This window comes from Eriocheir sinensis, chromosome 10, assembly GCF_024679095.1.
Source record: "Eriocheir sinensis breed Jianghai 21 chromosome 10, ASM2467909v1, whole genome shotgun sequence".
NCBI classification, from domain to species: domain Eukaryota; kingdom Metazoa; phylum Arthropoda; class Malacostraca; order Decapoda; family Varunidae; genus Eriocheir; species Eriocheir sinensis.
In genome coordinates this window covers 15,023,281-15,040,738 of record NC_066518.1, presented here as the reverse complement: position 1 = coordinate 15,040,738, position 17,458 = coordinate 15,023,281, and the positions used below count along the sequence as shown (strand labels likewise).

General features: G+C 41.8%; 1 protein-coding gene across 1 annotated transcript; it reads right to left on the bottom strand.

Moving 5' to 3' along the window:
* Nucleotides 1-714: 714 nt before the first annotated feature.
* LOC126996632 (ribosome biogenesis protein SLX9 homolog) lies at nt 715-17,338 on the bottom strand. Its single transcript, XM_050857313.1, has 5 exons — nt 17,190-17,338; nt 13,670-13,858; nt 13,153-13,319; nt 2,411-2,609; nt 715-978 (listed from the first exon to the last, which is right to left on the bottom strand). The coding sequence occupies exons 2-5, from the start codon at nt 13,816-13,818 to the stop codon at nt 864-866; spliced, it is 630 nt and encodes a 209-aa protein (XP_050713270.1). The 5' UTR covers nt 13,819-13,858; nt 17,190-17,338; the 3' UTR covers nt 715-863.
* Nucleotides 17,339-17,458: the final 120 nt, after the last annotated feature.

The following is a 17,458-nucleotide window of genomic DNA, read 5'->3' as shown; positions in this document are numbered from 1 at the left end:
AGGCTCTCTGACAGACACCAGAACGCCCTCAGAAAATTCGGCGTCTCCCTGCTTCACCATCCTCGCCACCGCCATCTCCTGCCACCCGACGCCCCTCCCCCCACCCGCTTCACAAACACCACAACATACTCACGCCCTTCAGAGCGCCGCGAACTGACCGTTACAAACGAAGCGCAGTACCAGCGATAGTGAGGATTATAAACAATGCCCAGCAGTGATAGTCAATCCCAAAGGGTCGCAGTGCAGATTAACACCTCACCGCCACCCTCTCAGTGCTCCCTTTACACCATCCTCCCTTCCCCTTTTGTCTCTATTTTTAGCTCTCCTGAACCACCTCCAACCCTCCCCCCCACCCTCTAGTGTAGCCTATTTAGTATTATAGTTTATTGTATTTCTAATTTGTATATTTTTAGCCTAACGGCTGCCATACTTTAATAAACCTATTATTATTATTATTATTATTATTATTATTAATACACACACACACACACACAGACACAAACATGATTAGGCCATTGTTAATTACACACACACACACACACAAACACACACACACTTCCCTCTTTTGGCCTCTCATTCTTTCTGAATTTCTTCGGAGCAGGGTCAAACAGGCATTGTTTTTGTTTGCTTACACTCACTCCCCACGATGTCGACACCCCTACTGCTAATGGTACCTCCATGCAAACCTTCGTACATATATGTAAAAAAATGTCATTATAAAAATATCATTTATTTTTTTCTCAAATTAGCTAACAAGTCAGCACCTCTGTCCAGGATGAACAAATAGTTTTAAGATTTATACTACTGATCCCCTGCTTCTTATTTAGTTTGCAGCTTTGAGATGAATAAAACCAGTTACCATTTCAATATTCTGCATTCAAAACTCTGTTCTCAAGTGCAAGTGCCACTGCTTTGAAAGGGTCATTGGTGAACTGAGGGTCTTGATGAACACTGGTGAACATTTCGATGTCTGACAGGCTGAAAAGAGATGGTGCATCAACATTATTATAATTATCATTATTACTATTAAAGAGCTATAAGCTTACTGAGTGCTTATCAAAAGTAAGGATGATGGTTTATGGTAATGATAATGATAATGATCTGTCCCCTTCACATGGCACATTCCGCTGGCCAGGAAAGAAACTATACGCTGCCTTCATGGATTTGGAAAAAGCTTATGACAGAGTCGACTGGATTGCATTGTGGGATGTTTTAAAGATTTACGGTGTGGGAGAAAAACTGCTTAGTGCAATAAAGTCTTTCTATGAGGATGCATCTGCATGTGTCAAAATTACTGGAGAAACAAGTGAACATTTTGAGATAAAAGTGGGCTTAAGACAAGGGTGTGTCATGTCACCATGGTTATTCAATATTTATATGGATGGTGTTATTAGAGAAATTTAGGGCAAAGTTGGAGAAGCTGGAGTAAGACTGTTCGATGAGGGAAGGAAGTGTGTACTGAATTGCAGAAAATGAAAGTGACCTACAAAATTTGGTCAGTGTTTTTGATAGTGTCTGTAATAGGAGAAAGCTGAAAGTAAATGTCAACAAAAGTAAAGTGATGGTTTGTGAGCGAAGTAGAAGTGAGGTAGATTTTGTATGCCCATATAGAGTGGGAATTGAATGTGAAAAAGAATGCAAAATAATTTTGAATGCTGAAGAAATGGAGGAGGTCAATGAGTTTAAGTACCTTGGATCAGTTATGTGTAAGCATGGTGGTATGGAGGGAGAGATAAGAGAAAGAGCATTGCAAGGAAGAAGGGTGGTAGGGTCTTTGGGACGAATCATGAATGGCAGAAGTGTGAGCATGGAGGTAAAGAGGGATTTGAGAAATACAATAATAGTACCAACCCTCACATATGCAAGTGAAATGTGGGCCTTTGAATGAAAGTCAGAGGTCTAGGGTGCAGGCAGTGGAAATGAGTTATTTGAGGAGTGCTTGTGGTGTGAGTAGAATGGATGGAATGAGTAATGAAAGTGTGTACGAGCATTTTGGAATGTGTCACAGGGGTGAAGGGAAGTGTGGAGTGGTAAAAGAAGTGAAGCGACAGACTTTACAGTGGTTTGGCCACATGGAGAGAATGGAGGAGAGTAAGATGACCAGAAGGGTGTATGTGAGTGATATAGAGGGAGGGAATGCTAGAGGACGACCTCCAGTGAAATGAAGGGATAGGGTGCAAGAGTATGTTAGGGAGAGGGGGGGAAAGATCTTTGAGAAACTTTGAGCAGGCAAGGAGGGAATGTCTGGATAGAGAAAGTTGGAAGCTCTTCTGCCATGGCCATCCCCTGATGGGAGCTCCTAGGAGCAGGCGTTGATGAAATGATGATGATGATGATCGTTTATTCACAGACTTAATATTATCCAAGGACACTGAGGGTTATTAAATACAAATGTTAGGAATATACATACGTTTCTTTTTTTACAATTTTCATTTTTGGAGTTCCTTTTGGCTTCTTGGACTTGTGAGTTTTTTCATTTTGAGATGCCATCAGCTCCCCAAGTGATGGCAAAGCATTAAGCAGTGGATGCATGTCTCCCGTTACAACAGTCTTCTCACGCTTCCTGCGATCCTTCTCTTCTTGTTGCCCAGCTCGGACAACATCAATCTCTGTGATAAGATATCCCCAAAACAAAAGTATTAATCAATATGATACATGACCAATATAACATTTTGTGAATGAAAGAACAAATCGTCAAGGTCCAACATCCTTGTTTATAGTATAGCCCCCTGATGATGCCTAGCTTTGTATATTCTAGCTAAGTTGCCACACTCACGTTGCATAAAATCTGCCTTATGGTGGTTATATTGATTAAACAAGGCTACAGTGTGAAAGGAGAATGTATATATAAGAAAATCTTACATGTGTTAAGAAACTTGTATAGGACTCTTACAGGGAAAGTAAATAAATACCGATCAATACAGATAATTGCAAATAGTATTCATGAAAGACTGCACTAAGTAATAAAATCAACATATATACGTATATGTATATGCTGCCATTTTAGTTTATCAAAAGATTTTTCTAAATGTTGGTTATGAATGATCATGGTGCATGTGCACATAGTGTAATAGATATAGATAGATACATATCAGGATTGTTTGACTTGAATCATGATTTAAATCAAATGAATTTTTTTTTAAATCATTCATTTAAGTTGATCTAAATGACTTTTTTTTTAATGTCACTGACTTAAATCTTAATCTTGTTGCTGGGCAACAATATAGAACAGATAAATAAACAAACTTTGATATCAATATTCTCCCTATCATCAACTTAACAAATTTTCATGAGCTGGTTTGTTCATTATATATATATATATATATATATATATATATATATATATATATATATATATATATATAAATATATATATATATATATATATATATATATATATATATATATATATATATATATATATATATATATATATATATATATATATATATATATATATATTCAATCAGCTACACATGCTCCATCTAGTGTCCTGGAGCAGAACAAGACAATGACCGCCTTTCTGTCAGTATCTTGCTGAGGCAGAGGGATGGTTTCAAAAGTGATTGATTCACCAATTTCCAAATCATGAGACAAAAGTTGTAATTGTTTTCTCGTCATGATGACATTGGCTAGATTAGATGCTTAAGTCTGTCCTAAAATAGCAAGTTTCTCACCTGGCTACATTAGATGCTTCAGTCTGTTCTCATATAGCAAATTTCTCACCCCTTGAATCCTTGTTTTCTTATGCCTCCATGGTCTTGAGCTTCTTCACCAGACTTCAACAGTCACCAGGAAGGAGGACATGCAGTTTGATGAGTTTGGGGTATGTGTGTTTGTGTGAATGTGTGTAACTAGGGTTGTAAAATTCCTGGGATGTTAGTGAATGTCCCTGAGCCCAGTAGTGGCACAGGCAGGATTAAGTGTTGCCTATTGAGGCTCATGCCACCCTCCGGTTAACCTAACCTAACCTAGCAGAACCCCAAACAGTTGCTGTGGGTCTTGACTCAGAGAGTTCAAATGTGCTTCCTTGCTAGTGAGACAGCAAAGTGAGGTCATTCTTTGTTAATTTGTGCCATGAAGTGCTGGCTGTTATGTGTATGAGGATACCCTAAATTTGACCTGGCCTAGCATAGCAGGGCCCCAAACAGTCAATATGGGTCTTAACTCAGAGAGTTCATATATGCTTTCTTGTTGGTAAGACTTTGTCTGCAGCTAAGTGGGGTCAGTCTTTGTTGATTTATTTATACCATAAGTTGCTGACTGTCATGTGTTTGGAGATGCCCTAAACTTAACCTAACCTAACAAAACCCAAAACAGTTACTATAGGTCTTGACTCAGAAAATTCATATATGCTTCCTTACAAATGAGACTTTCTCTACAACAGAGTGAGGTCATTCTTTGTTGATTTATATCATAAGGTGCTGGCTATCATGTGTTTGAAGATACTGTAAACTTAACCTAACCTGTAACTGTATCGGGTTTTGTTAGGTTATGTTAAGTTTAAGATATCTTCAGGCACATGATGGCCAGCACCTTGTAGTGTAAGTCAACAAAGACTGACCTCACTTTGTTGTATGGAGGGTCTCATTGGTGGGGAAGTAAGTATGAATTTTCTGAGTCAAGACCTACTGTGGCTGTATCAGGTTTTGTTGCCTTATGTTAGGTTATGTTTAGGGTATTTTCAAACACATGATAGCCAGCACCTTGTGGTATGAATCAACAAAGAGTGACCTGTCTTTGTTGTATAGGAGGTCTCATTGGTGGGAAAGCATATATGAATTGTCTGAGTCAAGACTTGTAGTAGCTGTTTGGGGTTTTGTCAAGGTGGGTTAGGTTAAGTTTAGGGTATCTTCAAACACATGATGGTCAGCACCTTAAGGTATAAATCAACAAAGAATGACCTATCTTTGTTGTATAGAAACTCTCATTATATTCTTATGTAAACCCCAAACAGTTACTATAATAATAATAATAATAATTATAATAATAATTTTAGTTCACCCAGCGGCATATATAAAAAACAAGACAAGAAATCAAACAAGACCAAACGAGATACATATACGCTTAAATAATTAACAACCTCATAATTATATGTGCGTGTGCACAACACGCTTATGCACAGTCTACACGTACAGAAGGCCCAGCCACTCTCGCCACATAGATACACACACATAGGCCAAGCTCTGTCTGATGGAGGTGATGATGGAGTTCCCAGATTCCTCCACCCTAGTCCTTATACTGTACGCGGCGTGGCGATGCAGCATAGCCAGACGGTTCATCCCTTGCCCAGTGAAGCCCAGGGATGAGCTAGTCCATCTAGGAAGCCCCAGAAGCCGCTTGAGGATGTCGTTATGACAAACCCTAAGACAGTTCATGGAGGCAGTCCTATACTGCGACCACAGTGAGTTGCAGTAGAGAGAGTAGCAGTGGCTCCTGAATAACTCCAACTTCACCTCCGTGCTGCAGAAGGAGAACTTCCTCAGCAGTGTGTTGCCAATGACTGAGCTTGGTGGTCTGCTTCTTAATGTCATCATCATAAATCCTTTCCCTATTAATGACATGGCCCAGGTATGTGAATCTATCCACAAATGTAAGGGCACTCCCACTGAGCCACGCTTATGTCTGGTAGTCCACCCTGGAGTGTGGCAGCGGCACTACCATGCACTCTGTCTTGGTAGTGTTGTAGACAATATCGTGCATGGCAGCATATGCCTGACACACTCCAATAAGGTCCTGCAGAGCCTCCACTGTGGGTGCCAGCAGTACCATGTCATCAGCATAACTCAGCAAGTTGATGCACTTATCATGTAAGTGGCAGCCTGTGCCTGTGTCACGCAGAGTGGCAGTAATATCATCTATGTAAACATTGTAGTAGGGAGACAAGATCCCTCCATGGTGAATACCATTGGCTGTCTTAAATGGCAGCGAAGTGGAAGCCCCCCATTTTACAGCAAATTCCTGGGTAGTGTCCCAGTTCATTAACCCCTTCACTCCGGCGACGCCGACGTCTGCGTCCGATGGGTGTCCGACAGCGTCGCCATAATGAAAGGGTTAGTCCTCTTCTAAACCTCTGAAGGGGAGGCACCGCCTAGTATTAGTGGAGGGTACATTCATTTTATTTCAATTGTTCTAAGGTATTTTTTTCTTTGAAGACGTGGGTAAATGCAATAAGATCTGCATGTATCAGCATAATAGCTTTCGTGCTTCTGTATGAAAAAAATTACAAACAAAATTTATTACTTGTAATAAAAGCAGAGCTAAAAATATTAATGAGGGCCAGCATGTTCACTCAATATGTACGATATTGGGTAGTTTTACTCATGGCACCACTAGTTAAAAATTGTCTGTTCAAATTTTTAATATGTCTCACTGTTCCTACACAAAAAAATTACCGAAATCACCATTTGATGTGTCCCATAATTCCACCACTTTTTTACTTTCAATAAATCACATCAGCAGTGTTTTTTGGTTTACAAGAAAACCTGACGGACAATTTTTTTACCATCCACTCGTCTTTCAGGAAATGTCTGAGTTTTTTTATTATCTTCACAACTAATGGATTTATTATTCTCCAAAGTACAAAAAATGCACTTTCGAGATATCGGCAATTTTGTGTGTAAATGCAGTCAGCGTACAAAGTTATGATTTTTAGAGGATCTTACAGTGGTAAAATACAACTTAGATACCTATGCAGTTATATTTATGAATGACAATGAATGATAAAAAAAAAATAATAATAATCATAATTGGCACCTGTGTGTGTGTGTGTAATTCACCTCTTGGTCTGCTGCGGGTCTCTCTCGAGACAGCCAGCCGTTCCCCCACGGAAGAGCACAGAGCTCATAGTACCAATGTTTGGGTAGGACTGAGACCACTCACACACAACACACCGCGACAACGAGGTCACAACTTCTTGCCTGACGTCGCGTACCTACTCACTGCTAGGTAAACAGGGGCTACATGTGAAAGAAGATAAACCCAACTTATCTCCACCCGGCCGGGGAATCGAACCCCGGTCCTTCTAGTTGTGAGGCAGACGCTCTATCCACTGAGCTACCGTGCCGTGTCTGTGTCTGTGTTCGCGCACTAGAAATCTCCTGGGCTGTAGTGTTCTGTGGATACCTCCTGTTACTTCTTCTTCGACACTTTTCTTTTGGGCTTCTTTTCTTTTCCTAGGTGTCCAAACCTGCCAAAGTACAAGTACAAATGTACCTCTGAGGAGCACTTGCGACGCACTAAGTAACTGATTGACTGATTTACTCAACCACACTCTCCGAGGCTTGCTGGCTGCCACTAGAATTTTGCCAGATGAATGATGACACGCTTTTCGTAAAAAAAAAGTGGAAAAATCAGACAAAAGAAGGCAAAATGTAACATATATGAGTATTCTACAGAAAACAGAGGTTTCTGCAGGGAGGGGAGCACGAAATTAGTAATACAAATCAAATTATTTGAAAGGGAAAAAATTATTGTACAGCTGCCAAACTTTCACAGGGAACATGTGACATGTTCAGCTATTTTTTGGAGTAACTTTAAAAATTTGGCTGAAATAGTGAAAAATACCCATTTTTGGCGGCCCCTCCCCTTAATCCTCTTCTATTTCCTCTTAATCCTCTTCTAAACCTCTTAAGAGGAAATGGAAGAGTAATTTAGAGGAGGACTGAGAGGTTTAGAAGAGGATTAATCCTCTTCCACTTCCTCTTGACCCTTTCCATAATGTGACGTCGACGTCTGCGTCACGGATGGAAAGGGTTAAGAGCTTGACAATGTACCCAAGAGTTCCCCTTACAAGCAGTTTATTAAACAGCTTCCAGTAGTTCACTTTGTCAAAAGCCTTGCTGGCATCAAGGAAGCAAAGGTAGACAAGTGAGCCCCTGGAAGTGTAGTACTCAATGATATTCTTCAACTTCCATACACACATTTCAGTGCCGTGCCTTTTCTTGTAACTAATTCATATATGCTTCCTTACAAATGAGACTTACTACACAACAATTTCAGAAGGAGTAGGTAGGAAGACACCTACCGAACGGGCGTGAGTTACTCCCGGTGAGGATATATGGAAAGTGAGGAGGGTGCTGAAGCCCTTCAAAGACCCTTCCCATGTCCTCACTAACCATTTCCCTATTGTCTCATCAACACCAGAGAGCAGTTCAGCATCCTCTCTAAAGACAGTTCCTCTTTCTTTCTACACCACACTACATTCACACAACACACACACCTTTTCCCAAAATTCAATTCAAAATGGCGATGAACAACAGAGCCTCGGAGTCCCCGCCTGGGGGGGGGGACCATAAATTCCCCCAGGGAGGACTCCCCTTTTGGCTGCCGACTTGAGAGGTGTCCTGATAACTCCTCGAACCTCCTCCTTATCAATTTCTGCAACATTCGCGATCTTCGTTCTAATTTTCATTCTGTGGAACACCATCCCTCCTCCTCTAAACCTCACCTTCTCTTCCTCAACGAAACACAGGTTTCTGAGGCTACTGACAGCAGCCTCTACTCTGTCCCCTCCTACTATCTCTATCCTAAATTTCAATCCAAAGCTGGATGTTGCGCCTACTTGCGCAACGACATCACTTGCTCTCGTGCCCACGACCTTGACTCTTCTGAATTTTCCACCATCTGGCTAAAACTAAATTGTCATTCTATTACTAAATACATCTGTGCTGTTTATCTCTCACTTAACTCTACTAACTATGTAAAATTCTTTGACTATTTGAACTCTAAAGTGGAGCACATCTTGACTCACTCTCCCTTTGCTGAAATCTCCATCTTGGGAGATTTCAATGTTCACCACCAGCTTTGGCTTTCATTCTCTTTCACTGACCAGCCTGGTGAACAAGCCTACAACTTGCTCTCCTCAACGACCTAGAGCAGTTGGTTCAGCACCCTACTCGTATTCCCGACCGTCTTGGAGACAGGCCCAACATTCTAGACCTCTTCCTTACCTCTAATCCTTCTGCTTACTCTGTCAAACTGTTCTCTCCGTTGGGCTCCTCCGATCATAACCTTATTTCTGTATCCTGTCCTATCACTCCTGTACATCCTCTGGACCCATCGAAGAGGCGATGCTTCTGGCATTTTGCTTCAGCTTGGTGGGACGACCTGAGGATGTACTTTTCCAATTTCCCGTGGAATGATTACTGCTTCCAGGAGAGAGACCCCTCTGTGTGTGCCCAGCGCATCACAGAGGTGATTGTCTCTGGAATGGAAGCATACATTCCACGTTCTTTCTCTACTTCTCATGCTAAAAAGCCTTGGTTTAATCATGCTTGTTCTCATGCTATTAAAGACAGAGAGGCAGCTCACAAAAGGTTCCAGAGCCATCGAACTCCCGCTAACTTTGACCTTTACATTTCAGCCCGGAATCGTGCCAAATCTATTCTCCGACTTACCAAAACTTCTTTTATCAATAGAAAATGTCAACACCTTGCTTCTTCTAATTCTTCCCGTGACTTATGGCATCTAGCCAAAAATATCTCCTCCAATTTCACTTCTTCCTCTTTTCCTCCTCTCCTTAACCCTGACAGCAGCATTGCCGTCTCATCTGTCTCTAAGGCTGAACTCTTCGTTCAAACTTTCTGTAAGAACTCCACCCTGGACGATTCTGGGCATATTCCTCCTACTCATCCCCCCTCTGACTCCTTTATGCCTGTTACTAAGATTCTTCCAAATGATGTTTTCTATGCCCTCTCTGGGCTCAACTCTCAGAAGGCTTATGGACCTGATGGAGTGCCTCCTATTGTCCTTAAAAACTGTGCTTCCGTGCTGACACCCTGCCTGGTCGAACTCTTTCGTCTCTGTCTATCAACATCTACCTTTCCTTCCTGCTGGAAGTATGCCTTTGTACAGCCTGTGCCTAAGAAGGGTGACCGTTCCAGTCCCTCAAACTACCACCCTATAGCTTTACTTTCCTGTCTGTATAAAGCTTTTGAATCAATCCTTAACCGGAAGATTCAAAAGCACCTTTCCACTTCTAACCTTCTATCTGATCGCCAGTATGGATTCTGCAAGGGGCGTTCTACTGGCGATCTTCTTGCTCTCTTAACTGACTCTTGGTCATCCTCTCTTAGCAGTTTCGGTGTAACTTTCTCTGTAGCGCTAGACATATCGAAAGCCTTCGATAGACTCTGGCACCAGTCTTTGCTTTCTAAACTGCCCTCTTTCGGATTCTATTCCTCTCTCCAGTTTCCTTTCCGGCCGTTCTATCTCTGCGGTGGTAGATGGTCACTGTTCTTCCCCTAAACCTATCAACAGTGGCATTCCACAGGGCTCTGTCCTATCACCCACTCTCTTCCTGTTATTCATCAATGATCTTCTTTCCATAACAAACTGTCCTGTCCACTCATACGCCGACGACTCCACTCTGCATTATTCAACTTCTTTCAATAGAAGGCCATCCCAACAGGAAGTACACGACTCCAGACTGGAGGCTGCAGAACGCTTAACTTCAGACCTTGCTATCATTTCTGATTGGGGTAGAAGGAACCTTGTGTCCTTCAATGCCTCAAAAACTCAATTTCTCCACCTATCAACTCGACACAATCTTCCAAGCACCTATCCCCTATTCTTCAACAACTCTCAGCTGTCACCATCTTCAACACTAAACATCCTCGGTCTATCCTTAACTCAAAATCTCAACCGGAAACTTCGCATCTCCTCTCTCGCTAAATCAGCTTCCTCAAGGTTGGGCATTCTGTATCGTCTCCGCCAGTTCTTCTCCCCGGCGCAGTTGCTATCCATATACAGGGGCCTTGTCCACCCTCGTATGGAGTATGCATCTCACGTGTGGGGGGGCTTCACTCACACAGCTCTTCTGGACAGAGTGGAGTCTAAGGCTCTTCGTCTCATCAGCTCTCCTCCTCCTACTGATAGTCTTCTACCTCCTAAATTCCGCCGCAATGTTGCCTCTCTTTCTATCTTCTATGAATATTTCCACGCTGACTGCTCTTCTGAACTTGCTAACTGCATGCCTACCCCCCTCCCGCGGCCCTGCTGCACAAGACTTTTTACTCATGCTCATCCCTATACTGTCCAAACCCCTTATGCAAGAGTTAACCAGCATCTTCACTCTTTCATCCCTCACGCTGGTAAACTCTGGAACAATCTTCCTTCATCTGTATTTCCTCCTACCTACGACTTGAACTCTTTCAAGAGGAGAGTATCAGGACACCTCTCCTCCCGAAATTGACCTCTCTTTTGGCCACCTCTTTTGATTCTTTTTTTGGGAGCAGCGAGTAACGGGCTTTTTTTTTATTATTGTTTCCTTTCTTGTGCCCTTGAGCTCTCTCCTTTGTTGTAAAAAAAAAAAAAGTGGGGTCATTCTTTGTTGATTTATACCATAAGTTGCTGGCTATCATGAGTTTGAAGATACCCTTAACTTAACCTAACAAAACCCCAAACAGTCACTATAGGTCTTCACACAGAAAATTCATAAATGTTTCCTTACTAATGACTGTCTATACAACAAAGTGAGGTCATTATTTATTGATTTATACCATAAGGTGCTGGCTATCATGTGTTTGAAGATACCCTAAACTTAACCCCTTCACTCCGGCGATGCCGACATCGGCGTCCGACGGCGTAACCGTTAGTCCTCTTCTAAACCTCTTCAGAGGAAATGGAAGAGGATTAAGAGAAATACAGGGGAGGATTGAAAGGTTTAGAAGAGGATTAATCCTCTTCCATCTTCTCTTGACCCTTTCCATACTGCGACGCAGACGTCTGCGCCATGGATGGAAAAGGTTAACCTGACCTAACCTAACCAAACAGTTACTATAGGTCTTGACTCAGAAAATTCATATATGCTTCCATACTAATAATAAAGTGAGGTCATTCTTTGTTGATTTATACCATAAGATGCTGGCTGTCATGTGTTTGAAGATACCCTAAACTTACCCTAACCTAACCTAACAGGAGAAAGCTGAAAGCAAATGTCAACAAAAGTAAAGTGATGGTTTGTGAGCGAAGTAGAAGTGAGGTTGTAGATTTTGTATGCCCATATAGAGTGGGAATTGAATGTGAAAAAGAATGCAAAATAATTTTGAATGCTGAAGAAATGGAGGTCAGTGAGTTTAAGTACCTTGGATCAGTTATGTATAAGCATGATGGTACGGAGGGAGAGATAAGAGAAAGGGCATTGCAAGGAAGAAGGGTGGTAGGGTCTTTGGGACGAATCATGAATGGCAGAAGTGTGAGCATGGAGGTAAAGAGGGATTTGAGAAATACAATAATAGTACCAACCCTCACATATGCAAGTGAAACATGGGCCTGGAATGAAACTCAGAGGTCAGGGGTGCAGGCAGTGGAAATGAGTTATTTGAGGAGTGCTTGTGGTGTGAGTAGAATGGATGGAATGAGCAATGAAAGTGTGTACGAGCGTTTTGGAATGTGTCACAGGGGTGAAGGGAAGTGTGGAGTGGTGGAAGAAGTGAAGCAACAGACTTTAAAGTGGTTTGGCCACATGGAGCAAATGGAGGAGAGTAAGATGACCAGAAGGGTGTATGTGAGTGAGATAGAGGGAGGGAATGCTAGAGGATGACCTCCAGTGAAATGGAGGGATAGGGTGCAAGAGTATGTTAGGGAGAGGGGGGAAGGATCTTTGAGAAACTTCGAGCAGGCAAGGAGGGAGTGTCTGGATAGAGAAAGATGGAAGCTCTTCTGCCGTGGCCATCCCCTGGTGGGAGCTCCTAGGAGCAGGCGTCGATGAAATGATGATGATGATGATGAACCTAACTAGACCCCAAACAGTTACTATAGGTCTCGACTCGGAAAATTCATATATGCTTCCTTACCAATGAGATCGTCTATACAACAAAGTGAGGTTATTTTTTGTTAATTTATACCATGAGGTGCTGGCTATCATGTGTCTGAAGATACCTTAAACTTAACCTAACCTAAATATAAATAAATAGATATAGATATAACATTTTCATAATATTTCATTAAAGTTTATTTAAAAGTGTGAATGATACAAAGAGGCTTCCTTTAAGAACTGTTGAACTTTTAAAGCAGTCTTTTTACTTCTTTAACTTTGAGTGTCAGTTTTCTTTTTCTTTATTTTTTTAATGATGCAGATAGAGGAATCAGAATCATGGAAATATCAAACATGCCATGCACTGCTGGTTCTTTTATGATACCGTAACTTACTTTTCAAAAGTTCCATACGTCTTTTTTTCCTCTTTTCCGCCTTGGGCTCCATTTGGCTTTGCTGACCCAAAGAAACAACACTCATATTGTCAGGTTCCACTTGTTTTGTTGCGGGCAAAGTTCCGGCAGCTCCTAATTTAATCTGCAGGCCAGCAAATATGTTGTCCCTATAAAAAACACATCACAATTACTGATTTCAAATAAAACAATGAATCACTATTTTTCATGCCCTGAAAGATGCCGCAGATTTTTAAACATTTCATAATTGGACAGGAATATTTAGACTAACCTGATAACTTCAGTGGTGATAAAATACCTAAGTCATCATGTTTTCATCATACTGTACAGATTTAAAAAATACTATTCTACTGATGCCTTAATTATTGTATAAATTATCCTTGAGGACTTTGAAGTCTCCAGAAGATGGTATAAATCAAACTCAACAACATTCATACTGCTTGTCATATATGATGAACATAGCAAGTCTCTTGTACAGGTCTATTTGTTGGAGTATTACCTCTCCTTTTGGGAAGATGTTGCTCCATGGATCTGTGGCACCAGCTGTGGAACACTGTTTGTTGCATTTTGGCCAGCTGATGCTTTCTCTGCTTTCTCCTTGGCCAAACTTAGATGATACTTTTGCCGAAGCCTTTTCACCTTACCCATTATGTAAAGGTATGAGTTTTTGTCTTCAGAATAGGTTTCTCTGGAAAAATTTATATCAGATTTAATTGAGTTTTAAACATCAATTTTTTACACTTTAACTAACAATATTTATATATACAGAAAATACCTGATAAGTCGTTCTTTAATAAGTTGGAACTGGAAAGTCCGATTCTTTCGAAGCTAGTTTACAAGATAATTTTGTCCAACCAGTGTTAGCCGCTTCAAACCATGGTTTAACCCAAGGAAAAATAATTTTACCTCCTTTTCATAATACATACCAATCTTATCCATCATTCACATTATCCTAGAGCCACAGTTATCCATGTTCATCCACTCCTGCCCATACTCTTGGGGAGACCAATATTGGGTAATTGTATAGTTCAGCTCTATCACTTCAAAATACCATATACACCTTCATAACATGGTTTAAGGGTGAAAATGCAAGCCCTTTAACCACAACATGAGGGCACACATGGTTACAAACTAACCTCACCAAACTTAATCCAGCCTAACATAACCTAAGCAAACAACCTAAATTCCTTGTACCCCAGACCACAGCCGCTGCCCCAACTCTTCTTCTTTTGACCTGTTCGGCTTTGTATCACTTCTTAGGTCCTCCTCCATACTCCCTCACACTTAAGATACTTCACTAAACACTCTTAGTTACTTCACTGCACACACTTATATGCTTCACTTTCCACTGAGCTCTGGTGACAGTGAGGTGTGGGTGCAGTAAGGTGACGGAGTGCTGGATGCGTGCCTGAGTACCGCCGGTATAACGAGGATCAAGCCTCTACCTGTAACCCCTGTAACTACACCTCACCCACCGTGAGTAGTGGGGGGGATTCTGGAGCTGCCCTGTGTAGGCCACCCGGCCTCTTGCAGTTTCCCTATGTTCTTCTTATGTTCTTATGTACACTTTGCTCTTCTATTTTCTTTTCCTTAGTTTTCTTCATTTTCTATCTTCTATCTCCTTGGCATCAGTAACGCTTTCAGGGTTGCATTAGGTTAGACCACTTGCTCAAGAGTATTATGGCAGTGGTTTGTGTGGTCTTGGTGATGCCACATTAGCCAACCATCAGATCATCTAAAGGACTCTCTACTTGCTGTCTTGATTGGAGGCATCACTTGATTCTAGATGGGGTTCTCCCCATCTAGGTAAGAAATCTGCAGAGGTTACATTAGTTTCTAACCATGTGCACTTTCATAATATGGTTACAGGAGTGTATTTTTTGCTCTATTACCATAATATGAAGGTGTATATACATGATATTTTGAGGTGGTGGAGCTGAACAACACATTTACCCAATATTGCACACTTCCCCACCTTTTCAATCCTTGCTTATTATCACTCCTCCCTCTAAGCCTTCCTTTTTTATACATACATATACGGTAAGTACCTGCACAAAACCCCATCCATACACACATTTTTCTGTGTCTATCTATCTATTTATCAATCTCAATCAATCATCCACAAAATTCTACCCATACACACATTTATCTGTCTATCTACCTATTTATCCATCTATTTATCTGTCATGCACAAAACTCCACCCATATACATATTTATGTCTATCTATCTATCTATTATGGGTTTATGGTCTTAATGCACCACTGCCCGAATGCACCACTGCCTAAATGCACCAACCCTTGGTCTGAATGCACCACATATAAGGTTCCAATGCACCACAGGCCTGGTCCTAATGCACCACTCCCAGTCTGAATGCACCACCCTTTATGGTTCCAATGCACCGACCTAAGGCCAGTTAATATTTTACATTTTAGCTCCTATAACTACTTGTTTACTAATGGTTTAGGAAATGTTTATAAATAACAGCTCGTTTCCACAGTCTCAACTGACTTTACTGATGGTGTTTTTACCAGTAGTTTAGGAGAACTTTCGACAGTATCAACACAATGCCTTCAGTCAGTTACAATTCTGGGAGTACAGAGAAGACATCTCCAAGCCTTCAAGCCACTTACAATGACTACCACAAGACATAAGGACCGGATTCACTTTCCATGTGTAGTGTGTGAAGGAGACGTAAGTCCACGCCAGGAAGTCAAGAATATACTTTATGACGAGACAAAGTTGCTCCCTCTACTAGAAAGGCTGAGCAAACAGAAGAAAATATGTAGGATCCAGAAGGATACACCCCATTTCGTCACCAGTTCGGTTCGTCACTTACTGGGTTCCCCACCAAAAATTTAAAATTTTAATGAAGAATAATAAAGACTTCCTGTATGATGCTTGTATTAATTTACTGTTACACTCTTGGTAACTAACACTGTGGTGAATGAGACTTCCATTTATTACTACATTCGGACTAGAAAGTGGATGCATTCAGACTAGGCAGGTGGTGCATTCCGTCTGGTGCATTCAGACTAAGTCGTTGGGGCAAAACTTAAGAATAACCACTCCAAACCAATATTCGTAGTAATTTAGCACGTGAAAGAATTATTATTATAATGCATTTTCGTATACGTTTTACCTTGGGGAGGGGCCAGGTGGGCAAGCCTCTTTAATTATAGAGTTAGGTGGCTTGGATTTTCTAAGTCCATTGTTATTGTTTCACAACCGCCTCTATACACAGACTGAGCCTCATACCTGCCTTGCAGTGCACCCTACAAACTAGTTCCTAAGTCAGTGCGCGCAGGTCGTAAAGGTCGGTTGGAGTAGTTTAAATATATTTGACATGTGGCGTGGCCCGTCAAAACTTACGCGCCGCGGGACGGATTGGGAGGGCGGCGGCGGGGGGGATCCAGGGGGGGGTGCGAAGCCCCCCCCTGGTTAGAATGGGAGGTCGAGGAGGGCGAAGTCCCCCCGTTAGCAGGTCGTAAAGTTCGGTTGGAGTAGTTTAAATATATTTGACATGCGGAGTGGCCTGTCAAAACTTACGCGCCGCGGAACGGATTGGGAGGGCGGCGGTGGGGGGAGGGGGGGGGCAGTATGCCCACCATCTGATGACACGCCTGACACTTGTCAACAGATTGAATGCTAGGTCATATTGGAATAGACTACAAGAGTATGCGTTAGGGACTTTCCTTACTTTTGAGACTTGGGAATTTTTCCTGATTTAGGGATTTTTCTAGGGAAATTTTGGAAGGCCATTTATTTTTCAGTGATATGGGCTCCCCCCCCGCCAATACCCCGGTTCCCCACAGGTACCCAGGCTTGTTTTGGGGGGTAGGGGGGGCTGGGGTGGTGGAGGGGGTGGAGTGGTAATTCTTAAGATTTACTGTTTTTGTAGGCATGCACATGGTTCCATAAATACACATGGTTTGTTCTGCCGACCCGCCGCGAATCAGTTCCCGTGGGTCTGTTCTTGTTAATGGTTTAAGAGTCACTCTCGTTCAGTAGTGTACTGTACCTTACACCTCCGTTATATGGATGCAGCCCAGCCAGGGAGAGGCCTTTGTTGTGATTGTATGGGAGGGTGCGAGGTGGTGTGCTCAGTGCTCAGCCTTTGTATCGGGCCACTAAATTGAAGTTTGGACACACACACACACACACACTCACACACACACACATACAGCTCGAACATTCATATACTTTCGTCTCTCTTCGCGAAAATTATGAATATATATTGATTTCAGAGTGCGGGAGACAGACAGCAAGTTCAATAGCGAGACAGTTCTG